Source organism: Centroberyx gerrardi, chromosome 1, assembly GCF_048128805.1.
Source record: "Centroberyx gerrardi isolate f3 chromosome 1, fCenGer3.hap1.cur.20231027, whole genome shotgun sequence".
NCBI lineage: Eukaryota > Metazoa > Chordata > Actinopteri > Beryciformes > Berycidae > Centroberyx > Centroberyx gerrardi.
This window is the reverse complement of record NC_135997.1, coordinates 31,163,217-31,180,314: the sequence shown is the minus strand read 5'-3', so window position 1 is coordinate 31,180,314 and position 17,098 is coordinate 31,163,217. Positions and strand designations below refer to the sequence as shown.

Below are 17,098 nucleotides of genomic sequence, written 5' to 3'. Positions count from 1 at the left end.
GCAGTCGTCCAGCCAGACATCCCCTCCTCTCAGCCAGGCTCCGTGGTCCTGGTTCTTGTAGGCCACAAAGTGGTGGATGAGAGCGGGAACTCTGGGTTTGAAGGGGTCGGCATCTTGGTGGGGGCTGTACCTAAACGTCCCAACAGAGAGAGAGAGAGAGAGAGAGAGAGAGAGAGAGAGGGAGAGAGTAGGAGTGAGTAATTTCCCTGTGACCCCAGACTTTTGAGACACCCAGTACAATTACACCTTGTAAGTCTTTTTTGAAACTTGTTGAAAACATTGGCATTGTAGTTTAGACTGTAAGTCCATCATACTGAATACTACTGGGTGTGACAATGACTTCAGCTATTAATACAACTGTGTAACTGTGTTACTGGCTGAGGAGTTAAAGGGCTGAGCAGTCTAACCTGGCTCCGACGAGAGAGAGGAAGGGTCTCTTGTCCTTGTCGTTAGCCTTGGTGGTCTTTACTCCATTATCAAGAATCATTCCAGCCTGGAACAAAGAGAGATGTACCGTACATCAAGTAGTGCAAGGTACTGAACAACATCAGAAACAATGGAGCGATGTTAGAAATAAGTTCTCAGAGAGTTCTCAGTACTCTCAGATTTGTGAGACATTAGATGACATTTCTCTGTTAGATCTGTATCTGCATGAGGAACTGAACTCAGACTTGATAACAGAAGCTACTAATCTCGAGGCTGCCTGATTGAATGAGGGTGTCAGGGTGGCCTAGGGGTTAGAGAGGCCGTCCCGTAAGTGGAAGGTCCTAGGCTTGATTTCCACAACTACCAAAGTTGTCCATCAACCATGAGCTTTGTCAAATAATTCTTCAGCAAGACACTGAGCCCCTACCTGCTCACTCCTTGTGAGCCGCTCTGGTCCTAAATGACTGATTGTCATCAAGAATCTGAAGTTATTTCATCATGTTATTGGAGCAGCCTGTTGGTTATGTCCCTTGTGACTGGAAGGTTATGCTATTCCTAGTGTAATATCCTCAGAATCGGCTGTTCCAGAGCGTCTCATGTTACGTTGATGGTTTCGTTGGAGCTTGGAAAGGCCAACTCCAACACAAAAAGTATAATAATAAAAAATAGTAATAATAATAATAAAAGCCATTCTCGCTTGCATGCTATCTCTGCAGTTCCACCATCAAAACCAAGATACCGCCGCCGCTTCCTATACAGAGATTAAGACCCAGCTGTGTTCTCGCCCCGCAACGTCCCGGCCAGCGACCCCGACATGGCCTCGTCCCTCACAAACATCCCGGGGTGGCGGCCTGACATGAGTTATGCTCCCATTAAGATGATCCAAATTATAAAAAAAAAAAAACATGGGAGAGAAAGAGATCATTGTTGTGGGGAGAGGAAGGAGGGAGATAACAATAGCGCTCCTCCTCCACCAGCGCCTCATAAATCTCTCTCTGGTCTATCCGAGGTCTTGCTGTGGAGTGCGGTTTATGCCTCAGGCGCCTCCACCTCTCTTTCTCTCGTCCTCTCCTTCTCATCCCTCTCTTTTCGCTCTCTTTCCTCTGTTTTGCTTGCTGTTCCCACCTTTCATCCATTCCTCTTCCTCCCATATAGCTGTTCATATCTGACTCTGTTGTGTACTCTCCTCCAGGGTTAGATCGAAATATCGGTTTGCTGATATTGGCCGTTTATTAAAAATAGGCAAGTCAGTATCATCCACCTCTGATTTACATAATTATTGTAGAATTGATCAATACTACACTGGTCGTCTATGGGAAGCCCTGAACCCCAACTGATTCTAATGAGACATTTTGAACAGATTCCACACCAGTTTCCATCAACACATTTTACAGGGTTCCTGGTCATGGAATATGTGGAATATCGTGGAATACAGAGTGGTGCATTTAAAACAGGGAAAGTCAGGGAATGGGAATATTTGGGAATTTTACAAATGGGTCACGTTTAGAAAAACAACATTAACAAACCAGGAAGGAAGAACATTTTTGGGTCAAAGTCATGGAATTTTACACCAAGGCCACTTTGGGAACTCTAGTTCTATTATTATTATTCTGCATTGGTTTCAGTGTCCCATGATGGTCTAAATGCTCTTTCAGAGGCTTTTCCACCCTGACAGAAGTAAAATTCTGAGAGAAATCCTGAATAAGTGTATTATTATTATTTTTTTTTGGCATGAAAATGGTTAAAAATGGTCATTTAAATTCAAAAATAGTAGCACCAGCCTTCCAAAACCCATATCGGTCGAGCACTACTCTTCTCCTTCTCGCCCCCCCTGACCCACTTGTCCCCTCCCTCCATCCCACCCTTCACCCCACCCCTCCCGAGTCTCACCCTGTAGTTGGAGTGGGCTCTGTTGTTGCTGAACTGGCCCATAGGTGTGTGTTCAGTGAGTCCGGGGGAGTACATCCCCTCCGAGGGGCCGGTGGGCACATGGTGGAAGATGAACCAGAAACCTGTTTCCTGAGAAGAGACACGCACGCACACACACACACACAATGACCGCTGGCTCGTCTGCTCCATGTCAGCCTGTCTGTTTTGTATTATTCCTCGGAGGTATGCAAATGAGGAAAGTTATTACATCCATGAGGATAAATTACAGCCCATTCTGCCTGACGTTTCCTTGTGAAATCCCAGAATTATGATCCTAATTGGCACTCTATCATAGTGAAACCACGGCAGCGCCTCTGTCTGTTGTTGTCTGCTTGATTCAGAAGTTAATAGAAGCATACAGCCATTAATCTGACCTGGCAACGTGGTAATGAGACAGACCTCCACCTGGAGAGACGGAGAGAGAGACACACACACAGAGAGAGAGAGAGAGAGAGAGAGAGAAAGAGAGGGAGAACGGGTGAAAGTGAAAAACTCACCTCTGAGCCTGCAGCCGCACAGTTGATGAGGTTGTTATTGGGGTTGGCGATCCAGAAAGTGGAAGTTGCACTGTGAGAGGGAAAATGATGGAGAGGGATAAAGAGAGAGGGGAGGGGAGGAACAGAAGAGAGAAGAAAAAGTTTGGTTATTGTATTTCGCAAAAAAAAACCCCGTCTTGACCGGTGATGTAATGGTAAATAAAACGGAGGGTAAACAATACTGCTCTACAAAGCCAAACAGCGGTAACTGTGTGAGAAAAATGACTTCAAAGTTTATATCTCGCCTTGACAAAAGTATTGTTGGTACAGAAGGGGACTGCATGCCATTTAATAGCATTTTTGGGTAGAATTTTTGTTGATATGTGATTGCCTTTGACTTTGACTTTTGACTTTATAGAGTAGTATAGTACAGTATCTAGGGTAGCACTTGCTAGGATATATACCATGCTCATACTGTCACTGTCACCCAAAAATGTGGTAAACTCTATTCTGCAAATGAAAAGATGGGTAAAGTGAACATAGGTGGGTTTACCCTTCACTACATTCCTGGTCTTAATCTAATTTCTTTTCTCCCGCTCTATTCTCACAAACATGCACTGATAACAAAGAAGCGTTCTGGTCTCCATCCCTGCAGGTCAGTTCATATGAAAAGGGAATCAGCACTGCTGTAATCAAGGTCTCAACCAGCTCCAATTAAGGCTCAGCCCCCTCCAGGCCAGTCAGTGTGTTCTCCATCAGAGAGGAAAAGAGAGAGAGAAAGGTGCAACAGGGGGAAGAGGAAGAGACAAAGACAAACACTCCTTCCTTTGAGGGGAGAAATGACAGGTTGACAGCATGATGGATGGGTGCTGAGAATTGGATCGGTGCATGTGGAAAGCTTGTAGTCAGACCGAATGCGATAAATAAAACAGTATAATGTAGCAGAGGCAGCGAGTTTAGCAATCCGACATGGACTAAAGGTCACGCGAGCTGGAATAATTCAAATGGGTTAGCACGCTTCCAATCATTTACACTGAAGTCTCTGTGACATATTGCTGTCTTTATTTGCAGACACCGTAGTGTTTATGTGGCTAGAAGGGGGAAGAGACATTTCTTGCGCGTTTCTTGAACTAATTTAGTTTCCATCTGGGACAAATATTTCAGGTCAGCTTATAATGATAAAATGATGAGAGAGAACACTGACAAAATGCTTTAACTCTGATCTTTGTCTTTGTAGGACAGCTTAATTTGGCCTAACTGGATCAAAGGTAGGATTTTTCCATGATTTACTACATGAATTTACAGCTGGAAAAACGTGGCTCTTCTTGCATTTTCAGGGAAAATACTTATTATTACTGTAACAATACATTTGTGGAGTCACGCATTGCTGAAAAAGAGCATGTTGTTGGTAGGTCTTTCCTGGGAAAAACCCCGTGACACATAGGAAGTGATGCATTTTACGTTCCCGGTTTGTTTGGAATAAATAGAAGAACTGTGTAGTTAGCATGAGCAGTGATAGCCAAGAAAATCCAAGGAAAAAGACGTCACAGTACTGGACACACTGTTTGATTGACAGGTGATCTCTGGGAAAAGCAGTGCAGAAGACGAAGAAATGAGAAACCAGAGCATTAACACTTTAAAAACCAAAACAACGGATCTTGAAAAGTTGATTGGGATTGCAATTTCGATGTGCAAACAGGTGAAGAGTCTTGGAATGTGGTACGACTGTCATGCATAACTGAAGTAAAGCACAAAGACTCTAAAAATGAGCGTGATCAGTCTAATGCCCCCATAGCTGTCTAGGATGCTGTAACAAACCCCCAATACTTCCATCATACCCCCAAACAGCTTTGCTGACACACATCCATGACTCAAACATTTCCAGACAAAGCCCGCAGCCTTAAATCACGGCACGTTTTGACTGCCGGCTGTCAGAGGGTGAAAGCGGAGCTAGATGCTCGCGTGCAGCGTCCCAGCCTGCTGAATGGGGGTTTGTGTGTGGAGTATACGGGCGCAGAGCGAGCCGCATACTTCCACAGCGCTTGAAGCTGAACCTTGTTAGCCGTCTTTCAGCAGCATGCACACGCAAACACACCGTCAGACAGTAGGCGCGCAATGACAGACTTTCAGCTTGTGTGTGTGTGTGTGTATACGTAGAGAACAGTGAGAGGTGTGCTGCGCTCAAAGGAAAAAAGTCCTATAGTTTTAATTAAGGAGATTTTGTCTACGTTTAAAAATCATAGACACTCAGCTGACACTTAAAAAAAAAGGATTAAATCCTAAAAAGGACTGACCTTCATTTACATGGGGTGCGAAAATGACCAAAAAAAGTACAAAAACTAACAAAAGTGCACAAACAGAAAATGTGTGTCAGTACACCATCAGCAGTTCTCCCTATTTTTTGTCACTTTTTTTTGTCACTTCTGAATCTCATAAATAAATCTAATTCTTTTTTTGAATCAGTTGGCCTGTCTTGGATTTTTCTTTCTTTTTAATCAGTGTGTCAGTTATGTTGGCTTCAAAACAAAACCTCCAAAACTAAAACTACAGGACTTTTCAGACACTTTTCGGACAATTTTTCTTTTATTGCAAATTCTTGCTGGTTTCTTTTTTGTGTGTGTGTATGTGTCGTATTCCGGCTCTTTCCAGGACGTCACAGAAAGTGCGTTTCACACACGCACCGGCATAGTGAGAAAATCATTTCAGTTCCACCTTGTAGGTGTACGTATGTGAATAAGCAGCTTAGGGTGATGAATATGAATTGAAATGGCAGAGATGCAATTTAGCCCCACAGCGGCTCAGCACATGGCGCCACTACAGCCTAAACCTCTCCTGTCTCCTCCTTTCTCCTCTTTTTGCCTCCTCTCTTTTCTGATACGCTTTGTTTCCCTCTCGCTCTCCCCTCATTCCTCCCTCACTCTGTCGCTCTTGTCGCAGGTTAATGCTCCATCTCTGCCCAGATAAGGAAATTAAACTAGCCTTAATAATCTAAGCATCATACCACCCATAGGCAGGCACACACACACACACACACACACTGCAATCTACTTTGCAGTTTGCTGAATTTAAATCTGATATTCAAACTCCAGATGTCGGGGTGAATAGCTTCAGCTGAAAAGCAATTTGCTGCTCGGCGGAATCAGGTATGTTGATGTGCTAGAGCAGGTTTGCTGGGCCTTGTAAAAGAACATCTTTGCGTGTGTGTGTGTGCGTGCGCGTGTGCGTGCGTGTGCGTGTGCGTGAACAGTAACATCTTCACCGCAGGCATTAATGCTTGAAAAGACAACCAACTGCCACGTCTTGCTCTTTCCTCTGAGAGAGGGCTTGGATGGAATTCATTTTGGCAAATGCATGCAAATGCTCAAGGACACACACGTACACACACACAAACACCCACACACACACACACACACACACACACACACACAATGTCAATAAGTGAAGCATTCAGGCCCACAGTCCATTCATCTGGGTCTGTTTAAATGACAGTTCATCTCATATCCTCTCCACACGGCCCACATGTCTCCTTTACTTGGCAAATATGACAAAAATGTATTGTTCTCATCTCGGCATTTAAATTCAACACATTCACAACCCAACAGTGACGGGGGAAGAGAGCGAGAAAGAGGCGCGAGGGACTGTGAAAACCTGACTGGAGATTAATTATAATAAATCTTAAATTAACGTGGGTAACATTGTTAGTGTAATCGTGTTTGATTAAATGGGATTTTTTTTAAAACGCGGTAATAAATACACTGGGGTTTTGGAATTATTACAGAGTACAATGATCCAGACAAATCTGCCAAAAAAAAGAGGCTCATTAGGAAGACGGTACCTTGTGTATTACCTCATTGTTATAATCAGATAAATAGCAGAGGAGAGGAGAGCAGCGGAGAGGCAAGGAAAGGAAGAGGAGCAGGAGGAGGAGGAGAGGAAAGGAAAGAAAAGAGGAGGGAAAAATGGACATGGATGAAAAGAAGAGGAAAGAGGAGAGGAGCGGAGGAGAGGAAAGAGAAGGAGGGGGAGAGGATCGAGGGCCGAGGAAAGGAAAGGCGAAGAGAGGAAAGAGGATGGTAGGAGTGGAGAGATGATAGAGGGAGAAGAGATGAGAACGGAAAAAAAGGAGAGAGAAGGGGAGGAGAGGAATAGGACAGAGAGGAGAAGATAAAAGGAGAGAGAAACACCAAACCCTTACAGTATGCTCGTGTTGGAGGGCAGGTGGAAGACTGTGTGTGTCAGTGTGCGTCTGTAACCTTGCCCCTGATGCTCTGCAGCTGAGGGCGAAGGCAGGGCGGAGTGATAAAAAGTCATGCAGACCGGATTAAACTGCTTTATATTCTAACCGCGCTGCATCTTTATGCATTAAACACGGCCTCTTTCTAACAGAGTAGGGGTGCAGGACGGCAAATAGGGGGCATCCCTGGTTATAAATGTGTGTGTGTGTGTGTGTGTGTGTGTGTTTGTGAGAGGCAAGATGGATTTTCCTGACAGCTGCTTTCATATCGGTTGCACTTGCTTAGGTAACACTGTGATCAAATTAAGCCGTCTGAAACTTTCCTAAGGGTCTTGGCAAGCTAGGTGAACCATTCTTGAGTGTATTTGACAATTCTGTCATTGAGCCTCATGTTACTAAGGGGAACTATCAAAATGGTGACATCCTTTAACACGTAGACGCATGAACGCAGCACCGGCAGGAATTGCAATAGCACTACTGTAGCACGCCAAGAGATTACCTGTTTGTTGCAAAATATAGCCGTCCTGTGACTGTCTGTATTTAACATTGCTAACTCCCACTGCTAGCGAGGATACTGCTAACATTAGCGATGTTCGCCGGCAGCCAGATGAAGGACTTCAGTGCCCAGCCTTGAAAAAGTACCTATCACAATTAGTAAAGAGGCTTCAACTGGTTAGAGCAGTTCTCCTGCTTTGCATGCAGGCGTTTCCGGCGTGGAGGGCATGGGTTCCTTTCAGAGCCCACTACATTCATTCTCTCCGGTTATCGCAACTGGCGGCAAGCTAACAGCTTTCAAGACCCATCATGTAAGTGCAGCTCCTATGGCTGCTATGGAAGCATGGGGTGGAATTTAAATTGAAAAAACAAGGAATAGGACAGATGCTTCATGAAGGAAATTACAGGGTGTAAGAAAACCGACAGTATATGCGAGCAGTGGTTTGCACGTTTGCCAAGGATATAGGCTACAATTATTTATGCCGGGGACAGCGGCACCCATCTGTTTAAAGCTCCATTGTAAATCTATGTAAAGCAAACTTTACCGCTGTGCTACATGTGTCTAACTCCTGGGTCTCCTTTGTAAGTCTATGTAAATTCTTGTTCAGATCTTACAGGTCTTGGTCTGATTAGACATTGTAGCTATTGGTTCTCTTGGATAATGGCCAGAATTTGTACTTATAATATATGCATAAGTGTGTGTGTGTGTGTGTGTGTGTGTGTGAGAGAGAGAGAGAGAGTTTTAACTGATGATCACTGGCCACTAACTGACAATCTGTGTTTAGCACTTGCCGTCGGCCTGTCTTGAACCATGAATGTGAGACTGTGTGAACTGGGAAAGTTTTATATTTTTATCTATAAAGCCAGTCTGGCTCTGCTTCCTAATTATTTGCGCTCTTCTATCTAAAAAAAAACACTCGGTGGAAATTGCCGTTTACTGTCTCAGCATTTGTTCTTGTTATCTATGTTAATGTCAGAACTGAATTAGTAAGCAGTGCCTTAATGTCCTCTGCTCCCTCTTCATTGAACTCTCCACAAAATTATTTAAAGCAGAAACAGCTGCTCTCTCCTGGTGAGTTTAAACTGATATTGTGGCAGACTCATTGCTTAGTTTAGTCAAGATTAAAATAGGTTTGGCCTATGAGCCTGCTGGTTTGATATTGGACTATTACCCTTTTGAAGAGAAGATAGAAAATTTCACTTGATTTTTACTTTACTCTCTTTTCAGTCATTTTGACTGTATTCTGAGTGAGTGAGTTTTCACCAAGGGGCAATTCCCCACACTGCCAATCATGTTGCTTATTGCTACTAACACCACACCAAAATATTAGGAAAAATCTTCAGGAACTAAGAAAAGCAAAGTTTGCTTGATGATTGTGCATTTTTCAGTTCATCCAATTCATTTGTGAAAGGGTTTCATAAACTCAAAGGTGATAGAAGCTCTTGTTATCCTTCCAGTGAAATTCTAACATGAAGGAAACAATCTGGAGTTAGTTGTTGGAGCCTTATGCAGCGTATGCCCTTTGTATCTTACCTGCAGTCTTGGCGTGGGTTGGCCACGTATCCTGGGTACGCCCCGTCGGTGATGTAGCGGCACATCTTGCTGTCTCTGTCCGAAGGCAGCAGGGTCCCGGCTCGGACCATCAGGCCCAGGCAGTGGTCGAAGGTGTTCCTCTCCTCCGGACCGTCCTCCGTGAAGAAACAGTGGCCCAGCGTGTCGTAGCCCACCACGTCCTTCACCTGGGAGCCAAAACAGACACGCTGAAATGTCAGACTTTACCGATCATTTTTATAACTAGATGCAATGGGAGGGGTTTTAACCTGCATCTGACCAATAATGTGACACATGCTGAAGCGAAAAAGTCCAAAACCTGCATGTTTTGCACTGACGATGGGATAACTTTTTCATTTAAGCACGTGTCACTTTATTGGAAAAGGACATATTATGGAGAGAGAGAGGAGAATAATGGAGGGAGGCGAGCACTAAGTGGAATGGCTTTTAGAGTTACAGACAGTCAGTGCAACAGAATCAGACAGCTAGGCAGCAACACAGACAGGGAAGCAGGCAGGCAGGAGAACATTCTGCAGAGCCTAGTCACATTTAATGCCGAGTGATGTGGCACGCAGCTAGAAAATAACACACAACTACAGAATAGCATGCATCTAAACTTTCAGAGGAACTGCCCACTTATCCAGCTCTTTGCAGCACAAATAATAAAAAGGGACAAGATAAGAAGGAACACAACGGTTTTCGGATTCTTTTTCTAAATATTCGTTCCCACTTCGATCGTTATTTCCATTCCCTGCAAAGTGGGAGGCAATGAACCAGCCTGTTGTCCCGACAATCTAAAGATTATTTCAGGTTCTTGCTGATCCGTTGGCCTTCCACCAGCTCCTCCACTTTCCATCTAGGTGTTAATACAGTTATACACCCTGAGAGCCACTTGCAGTGTGTGGACTCATCTTCTATCCTTGCCTTGCTTTCATTGCTTTTTTGGTCGATTTTCTGATTTGGGGTTTGCTTTGTTCCTTTGTAAAGCACTTTCTTTGTAACTGTGTTTTCAAAAATGCTGTATAATGATAGCCTGTTATTACTATTATTATTATTATTATTTAGGGATCGACCAATAAAGGCAGATACTGATATTTTATGGATTAAAGCTGCCGATATTTTGTTTTGATACAATATCTTAAAATTTGACTATTGTCATGCCAAAAAATATAAAAAAATGTCCAATTATTCAGTGTTTCCCCTAAAAGAATTTCCTTCTTGACAGGGTGGAAAAGCCTCTGAAACAGAATTTAGACCATGGGACACTAAAACTCTCCATTGAAACCCGAACATAATAATTATGTAGTAATTATGTATTAATTATGTACATTAATGATAATAAAACATTCATGCATACTTGTATAGAATCTAATCAAAATGTCACATTAGAATCAGTTCAAGGTCTTTTGTTGTTGTGTTTGCAGTCGTGTCTGTGCACACATCTGGGTCTTTTCCAACTCACCAGCAGTCCGTTGGAGCCGTGGATGGTGACACAGCGGGAGAAGGAGTGGTGGATGGACAGATCGCTGACGGAGGTGGGGGGGCTGTAGCCGCCCCTCTCGTCCACGTCTCCGTTCATATGGAAGTGGACCGGGTAGTGGCCCATCGACTGCTGGCCCATGTGCTGCATCTCCACCCCGGACACGTGAACCGCCCTGAAGCCACGCTCCACCTGACAGTAACAAGACATACAGTGAAGCTTCAGTCAAATGATAGTGATAATGAGGTACAGTGAAGATAATGGGATATAAATAATAACAGAGGAAATGGGGGTTGAAACTTAATGAAGCAAAGACAATTTGAACACTAGAACGTGTTGAGTTCATATGTGACTGAAAAGTAATGATAAAGTATAAGAGGAGGGAAGGAGGGAGGGATAAAGGGGAAGAGGAAGTGGGGTGGGGAAGAGGGGAAGGAGGGAGGGAAGGAGAGATGATGGGGAAGGTAGATAGAAGGATGCAAGGGTGCAAGGAGGGAGGAAAGGAGGATTGAAGGAGTTGGGTGGGAAGGGAAGGAGGGAGGAATGAAAAGAGAGAGTGGGGAAGAAGGATGGAAGGATGCAAGAGAAACACAGAGGAAAGACGAGTGAGAAAAGGAGGGGGGCGGAAGGATAGAAGCAGGGGAAGGAGGAGGGAGCGAGGTATGGGGTAGGGTGGGTAAGAAGGGATGGAAGGAAGGAAAAATGCAGGGAAGAAAAGAGGGACGGAGGATGGGAAGAAAGGAGGGAGGGAGTGAGGGAAAGAAGGGGTGGAAGGAGTGTATGGGAAGGGAAGAAGGATGGAAGGAGCTGGGGAGGAAAGGACAGAGGATGGGGAAGAAGGATGGAGGGATGCGAGGGTGCAAGGAGGGAGGAAAAAGGTGCAAGGAAAGAGGTGGGGAGGATGGGGAAGGAGGGCAGGAGGACGGATGGAAGAAGGGAGGGAAGGAGGGAGAGAAGGAAGGAGTGTACGGGAAGGGAAGAAGGATGGAGGGAGGGAAGTATGGAGTAGAGTGGGGAAAGAGGGATGAATAGAAAGAGGAAGGGAGGGTGGGAAGAAAAGGAGGGAAGGAATGATGAAATGAGGGGTGGACAGCAAAGGAGGAAGAGGGAAGGAGAGAGGGAGGACGGGGAAGAGGGATGGGAGGGAAGGAAGAAAAGAGGGAGGGTGGGGAAGAAGACTGCAAGGGTGCACGGAGGGAGGAAAGGAGTGAGGAAAGGAGGAGGGAGCGGAAGGATGGAAGGAGTGGAAGGGAAGAAGAATGGAGGGAGGGAGAGAAGGAAGGGGGGAAGGAGTGTATGGGAGGGGAGAAAGGAAAGAGGGAGGATGGGGAAGAAGAAGGATGGAGGGATGCGAGGGTGCAAGGATGAGGAAAAAGGTGCAAGGAAAAGAGGGAGGGAGGATGGGGAAGAAGGGAGGGAAGGAGGGCGGAAAGGGAAGAAGGATGGAGGGAGGGAGGTATGGAGTAGGGTGGGGGAAGAGGGATGGAAGGAGGGATGGGTAAGGGGAAGGGAGAGAGGGAAGTAAAGACGGAGGGAAGGAATGATGAAATGAGGGGTGGACAGCGAAGGAGGAAGAGGGAAGGAGAGAGGGAGGACAGGGAAGAGGGATGGGAGGGAAGGAAGAAAAGAGGGAGGGCGGGGAAGAAGACTGCAAGGGTGCACGGAGGGAGGAAAGGAGTGAGGAAAGGAGGAGGGAGAGGAAGGATGGAAGGAGTGGAAGGGAAGAAGGATGGAGGGAGGGAGAGAAGGAAGGGGGGAAGGAGTGTATGGGAGGGGAGAAAGGAAAGAGGGAGGATGGGGAAGAAGAAGGATGGAGGGATGCGAGGGTGCAAGGATGGAGGAAAAAGGTGCAAGGAAAAGAGGGAGGGAGGATGGGGAAGAAGGGAGGGAAGGAGGGCGGGAAGGGAAGAAGGATGGAGGGAGGGAGGTATGGAGTAGGGTGGGGGAAGAGGGATGGAAGGAGGGATGGGCAAGGGGAAGGGAGAGAGGGAAGTAAAGATGGAGGGAAGGAATGATGAAATGAGGGGTGGAGAGCGAAGGAGGAAGAGGGAAGGAGAGAGGGAGGACGGGGAAGAGGGATGGGAGGGAAGGAAGAAAAGAGGGAGGGCGGGGAAGAAGACTGCAAGGGTGCACGGAGGGAGGAAAGGAGTGAGGAAAGGAGGAGGGAGAGGAAGGATGGAAGGAGTGGAAGGGAAGAAGGATGGAGGGAGGGAGAGAAGGAAGGGGGGAAGGAGTGTATGGGAGGGGAGAAAGGAAAGAGGGAGGATGGGGAAGAAGAAGGATGGAGGGATGCGAGGGTGCAAGGATGGAGGAAAAAGGTGCAAGGAAAAGAGGGAGGGAGGATGGGGAAGAAGGGAGGGAAGGAGGGCGGGAAGGGAAGAAGGATGGAGGGAGGGAGGTATGGAGTAGGGTGGGGGAAGAGGGATGGAAGGAGGGATGGGCAAGGGGAAGGGAGAGAGGGAAGTAAAGACGGAGGGAAGGAATGATGAAATGAGGGGTGGAGAGCGAAGGAGGAAGAGGGAAGGAGAGAGGGAGGACGGGGAAGGGGGATGGGAGGAAGGAACGAGGGAAGGAAGAGAAGAGGGAGGGTGGGGGAGAAGGATGGAAGGATGAAGGGGAGGAAAGAAGGGAGGAAGGAGGCGACCCAGAGCCAGTCAGCATGACAGAACGGCCAACTGAGAGAATGAAGAGGAAGGGCAGATTTCAGAAGATTTCAGTTCATTGTTGAGTAAGAGACATTAGAGAGCAGTGAGACTCAGCGATGGAATCCAGGCTTTGTTCCCAGAAACCAAAGGCAGTGATGCGCCACATCACAGGAAAACCTCCTAACTCCAATTTTTCTATTTTCACTCCAGCTGAAGGATGGCATGCTCCTCCGTGGGTTAATCCAGCTCTACAACCCCCACTGCTTATGAAACCCTTTCGAAACCCCACTGCAAAAACTCAGAAACGCATGGTGGTCAAGCTAAAAACGAGGCTGCCTTTCTTCCTTCCTGACACGTTTTTTTGGAGATACGAGGTTTCCACCCGACGGGAGCGGCATATCCGTCAAGGGGGTGTGTGCTCCGGGGCGTTCAGTTTGAAGGGCTTAGCTGAATTCTCACCGGGTTTTTCTGTGTGTGTGTGTGTGTGTGTGGCTCATGAGTGCCGTATACACCCATGCATGAGAAATATGTGGCGTCTCCGACAGCTGCCGGTCAGGAGTTGTGATGGAAATTTATAATAGGATATGATACTTCCCCCTGGGGAGAGAGGAGTGGAAACCAGCAGGAATACAACCACAGCCTCTCTCTCTCCCTCTCTCTCTCTCCTGTCTTCTCTCTCTCTTTCTGCCTCTCCATGCCTCTCTCTGTCTTTTTGCCTTATGCTGATAGTCTGACTTGTACCAATAATCGTCAGCAGAATTTCTAAAAGGGAAGACACCAGGGGCCAGATGTATAAAACTCTGTAGACTCAAGACAAAAAATCTGTCTATGCACAAAATTGGAAACACATAGTCTTTTCTTCAGATTTTCAAACCCTGCTTACATGGTGTTCACGCAGTTTTTTTTTCATAAATCTCAATCATCATGAAACTTATGCCCACTCCCATAATTAGCCATAAATGGATGTCAACGCACCCCTAATGACGCCAATCATCATCATGGGCCAGCAAATCAGACTTGTTCCCTGCTTAGTCTTGCATTGGCAGCGTATCCATTATATGGCTGATAGGTATTTTAAGTCTTTTCAACTCTTAAACCCACGAGTGTCCATACTTGCACCTTTTATTCCACGAGAACATATTTGTGGTCTTAATATTACCTTCCTTTCCTTCCACTGGTCAGCAGAAATTGAAAGTCTCGCTCACTATCTCCATCTGATTCCACCCTGTTTCCATTTCCTTCCATCTGGGCGTCGATGTCTGTCATCTGACCCAGATCTTCCTCTGACTATTCTAATCATTTCAGGACCGCTCCATTAAAATGTGGTCTTTCAGAATGCAGCGCGATGAGAGGAGGAATTTACAGAGGATCCCAAGCATCGGGATCGAGGCTCCGCTCCAGATTTTTGACATAAGCCTTGACACTTTTCAATAAACGGCTGTCCTTTGTCGAGGAAGCGTCCAACATAAATCTGACTGACTGGTGGGGTCAATGAGGCACTGTCACCGACTCGAAACAGTCATTTGATGTGAAAATCTGTTTAATGACGCTAATGGGTTTTGGCTGTTGTGCTAGTTTAGCCACAACACACATTCTGTCACACATCTGGCTTCCTTTAGCTCCTTTCTGCTCAGAACAAATTAAAAACACGATAACAATTTAGGAGGAAAAAAAATCCAGTGGAAATGCTCGTGCCAAATTTATTTGCTGGGAGCTGGGACACGACAACGGTGTTCTTGTTCTCGCAGCATTAGCATTCATTAAATCATTTGGCGTTTGTCGTATTTTGTTCTAATCCCCGGTTGTTGTAATTGGGTCTGGTCTCTTTTTCTGGTCCCACTCTGCACCCTTATTGGAGAGGAGGAACATGGTTATCAGTAAGAACTATGATCTTGGAATAATAAGGTACTGAATACTCTTTTGTATTGAAATCAGGATAAGGATCAGACACAATTTAATCACCAAGTAAAATGAATTTAGTGGGATTTGTCTTGGTGTCGTTGGTGCAGAAAAACACTGAAAGCTAATATAAAAGTACATACACACATGGTACAAGGACAACATGACCAAGTGTACAGTGCAAAGTATGGACATTAAAGATACGTACTATCACTCTACGTTTCAACATCAAAGAGAATGTCACAATGTGTCCCTCCCTAACTCATGGACATGTTGAAAAATGTCACAAAATTAGCCAATGTAGCCAGGTGAAGGGTTAGGGTTAAGGTTAGGTTGGGGACTTTGATCCTTGACCTTTGACCTGTCCCTATATTAGTCCTCCCACCTGCCGATCGGCTGTTCAAACGGTCGATGTTGATGCACGGCTTCCGCAGGAGGAAAGAAAGGACACCTTGATCAATTCAATCAGCCAATGTAATACCTTCTATCTGTGAAAAAGACATGAAATTAAGTTGCTTTACTTTGATTTTTGAAAGGTTACACATGGCTCTTGGTGACAGATATTAGTTGTGGGGGAAATATTTTCAACAATAATGATTTGGATACAATCCATCCATTTTTCTCCATTAATATCTAATACATACAGAACAAATCAAGTTGTTTTAAAGCAGATAGGAAACTGGAATGCGTCTTAGTTTCTACTGTTAAAGCTTGTGGGGTTGGGTGCTCTCTGAATAAGGGTCCACTAGCAGTCATGTGGAAAGACAGATCCAAGGTAATCCAAAACCCTAAAAGCCTTTATTCTATTTGGCTAGTGATAACTGTAAGTTAAGAACTGTGCCCAAAGAGTTTCAGCCTCATGGCTTTCGTGAGGCTGAAACGCCTATTCCCTGATGAAGGTCATTGGGACCGGCTATCACTAGCCAGATAGAATAATGGTTGAGTTAAACCTCAATGGGCCGAGCCAAAGAACCACAGTTTTTGGGAGTGAAAGTTAGTTAACTGGCAGAGTTGAATGACAAAGAGGGAACTCTGGTCAAAATATAAATAAAACATATAAATGGCAATGACTTCTTTTTTCAGTCATTCATGACCAAGGCATTCATGATGTTGGAAGGTCAGCAGCTAGCTAACTAGCTTATCTAGATAGCTATAGGCTAGTGTCGGTAGTTTAAACTTGCAAGGTCAGTTAAGCTAACTAGCTAACCTAGATAACTTAGTATAGTTAGATTACAGTTTTTCAGTTAGTAGCAGAGTGCTAGGCTTCATAATATTAGCTTCCTCCTCTCTTACCTCTGGCCTTTTTCACTGGGCTTCAGTCTAAATCATTAGTCAGAGTCAGAAAAACTGAGATTCTTTGGCTCCGCCCACTGTGGTTGAACTCAACCAATCAGATTCAGAGAGAACTGTTTGTAGAACTAAATCTGCCAATCTCCAATCTGCCATACAATAGCAGTGGGGAAACTCTGATGAGATTGCCCCAACATTGACAGATGAAATTTGAATGATCCCTGTGAGGAAATGTGATTATTGTGCATCCCCTGGTTGAACTCTTAGTAAAGACAAGGTTAAGATGACGGCGTACCTTCAAATGTCCCCCGAAAGTGTCAAAGTCAAAGAACTTGCAGGCCTCATTGCCGTAGCAGCCGGGCGCCATCTCACCGCGAAGCAGGATGTTACGACTCAGCAGGCCCACCTCGGCTCTCATATCCACCCCATCCACCTCCTCGCCCATGTGGATGAACTCAGCTTTACCTGCACACACACACACACACACACACACGTACACAAACACATAAACACCATTAGCACGAATGACTAATACAACCAAACGCTTCCTGCCTCTTTGTCCTTGTGCCTCGCCTCAAGGGCTCAGTGTGCAAACATTATAACAATCACAACATAGAGACATCTGCTGAAAACTGTCGCCTGGATCTACAGACATCTGCTGACAGTGCTGTC

At 45.4% G+C, this 17,098-nt stretch overlaps 1 protein-coding gene across 1 annotated transcript in view; it reads right to left on the bottom strand.

The window, feature by feature from the left end:
• Positions 1–17,098, bottom strand: part of cemip (cell migration inducing hyaluronidase 1) — a 128,780-nt gene that overhangs the window by 18,134 nt on the left and 93,548 nt on the right. Inside the window, exons 12-18 of the mRNA XM_071920845.2 lie at positions 16,722–16,891; positions 10,575–10,784; positions 9,095–9,300; positions 2,853–2,922; positions 2,317–2,445; positions 408–493; positions 1–130 (exon numbers count right to left, since the gene is read on the bottom strand). The exon at positions 1–130 is cut by the window's left edge and continues 2 nt beyond it. Of these exons, the coding sequence (XP_071776946.2) occupies positions 1–130; positions 408–493; positions 2,317–2,445; positions 2,853–2,922; positions 9,095–9,300; positions 10,575–10,784; positions 16,722–16,891 (1,001 nt within the window). The remainder of the gene's footprint in view (positions 131–407; positions 494–2,316; positions 2,446–2,852; positions 2,923–9,094; positions 9,301–10,574; positions 10,785–16,721; positions 16,892–17,098) is intronic.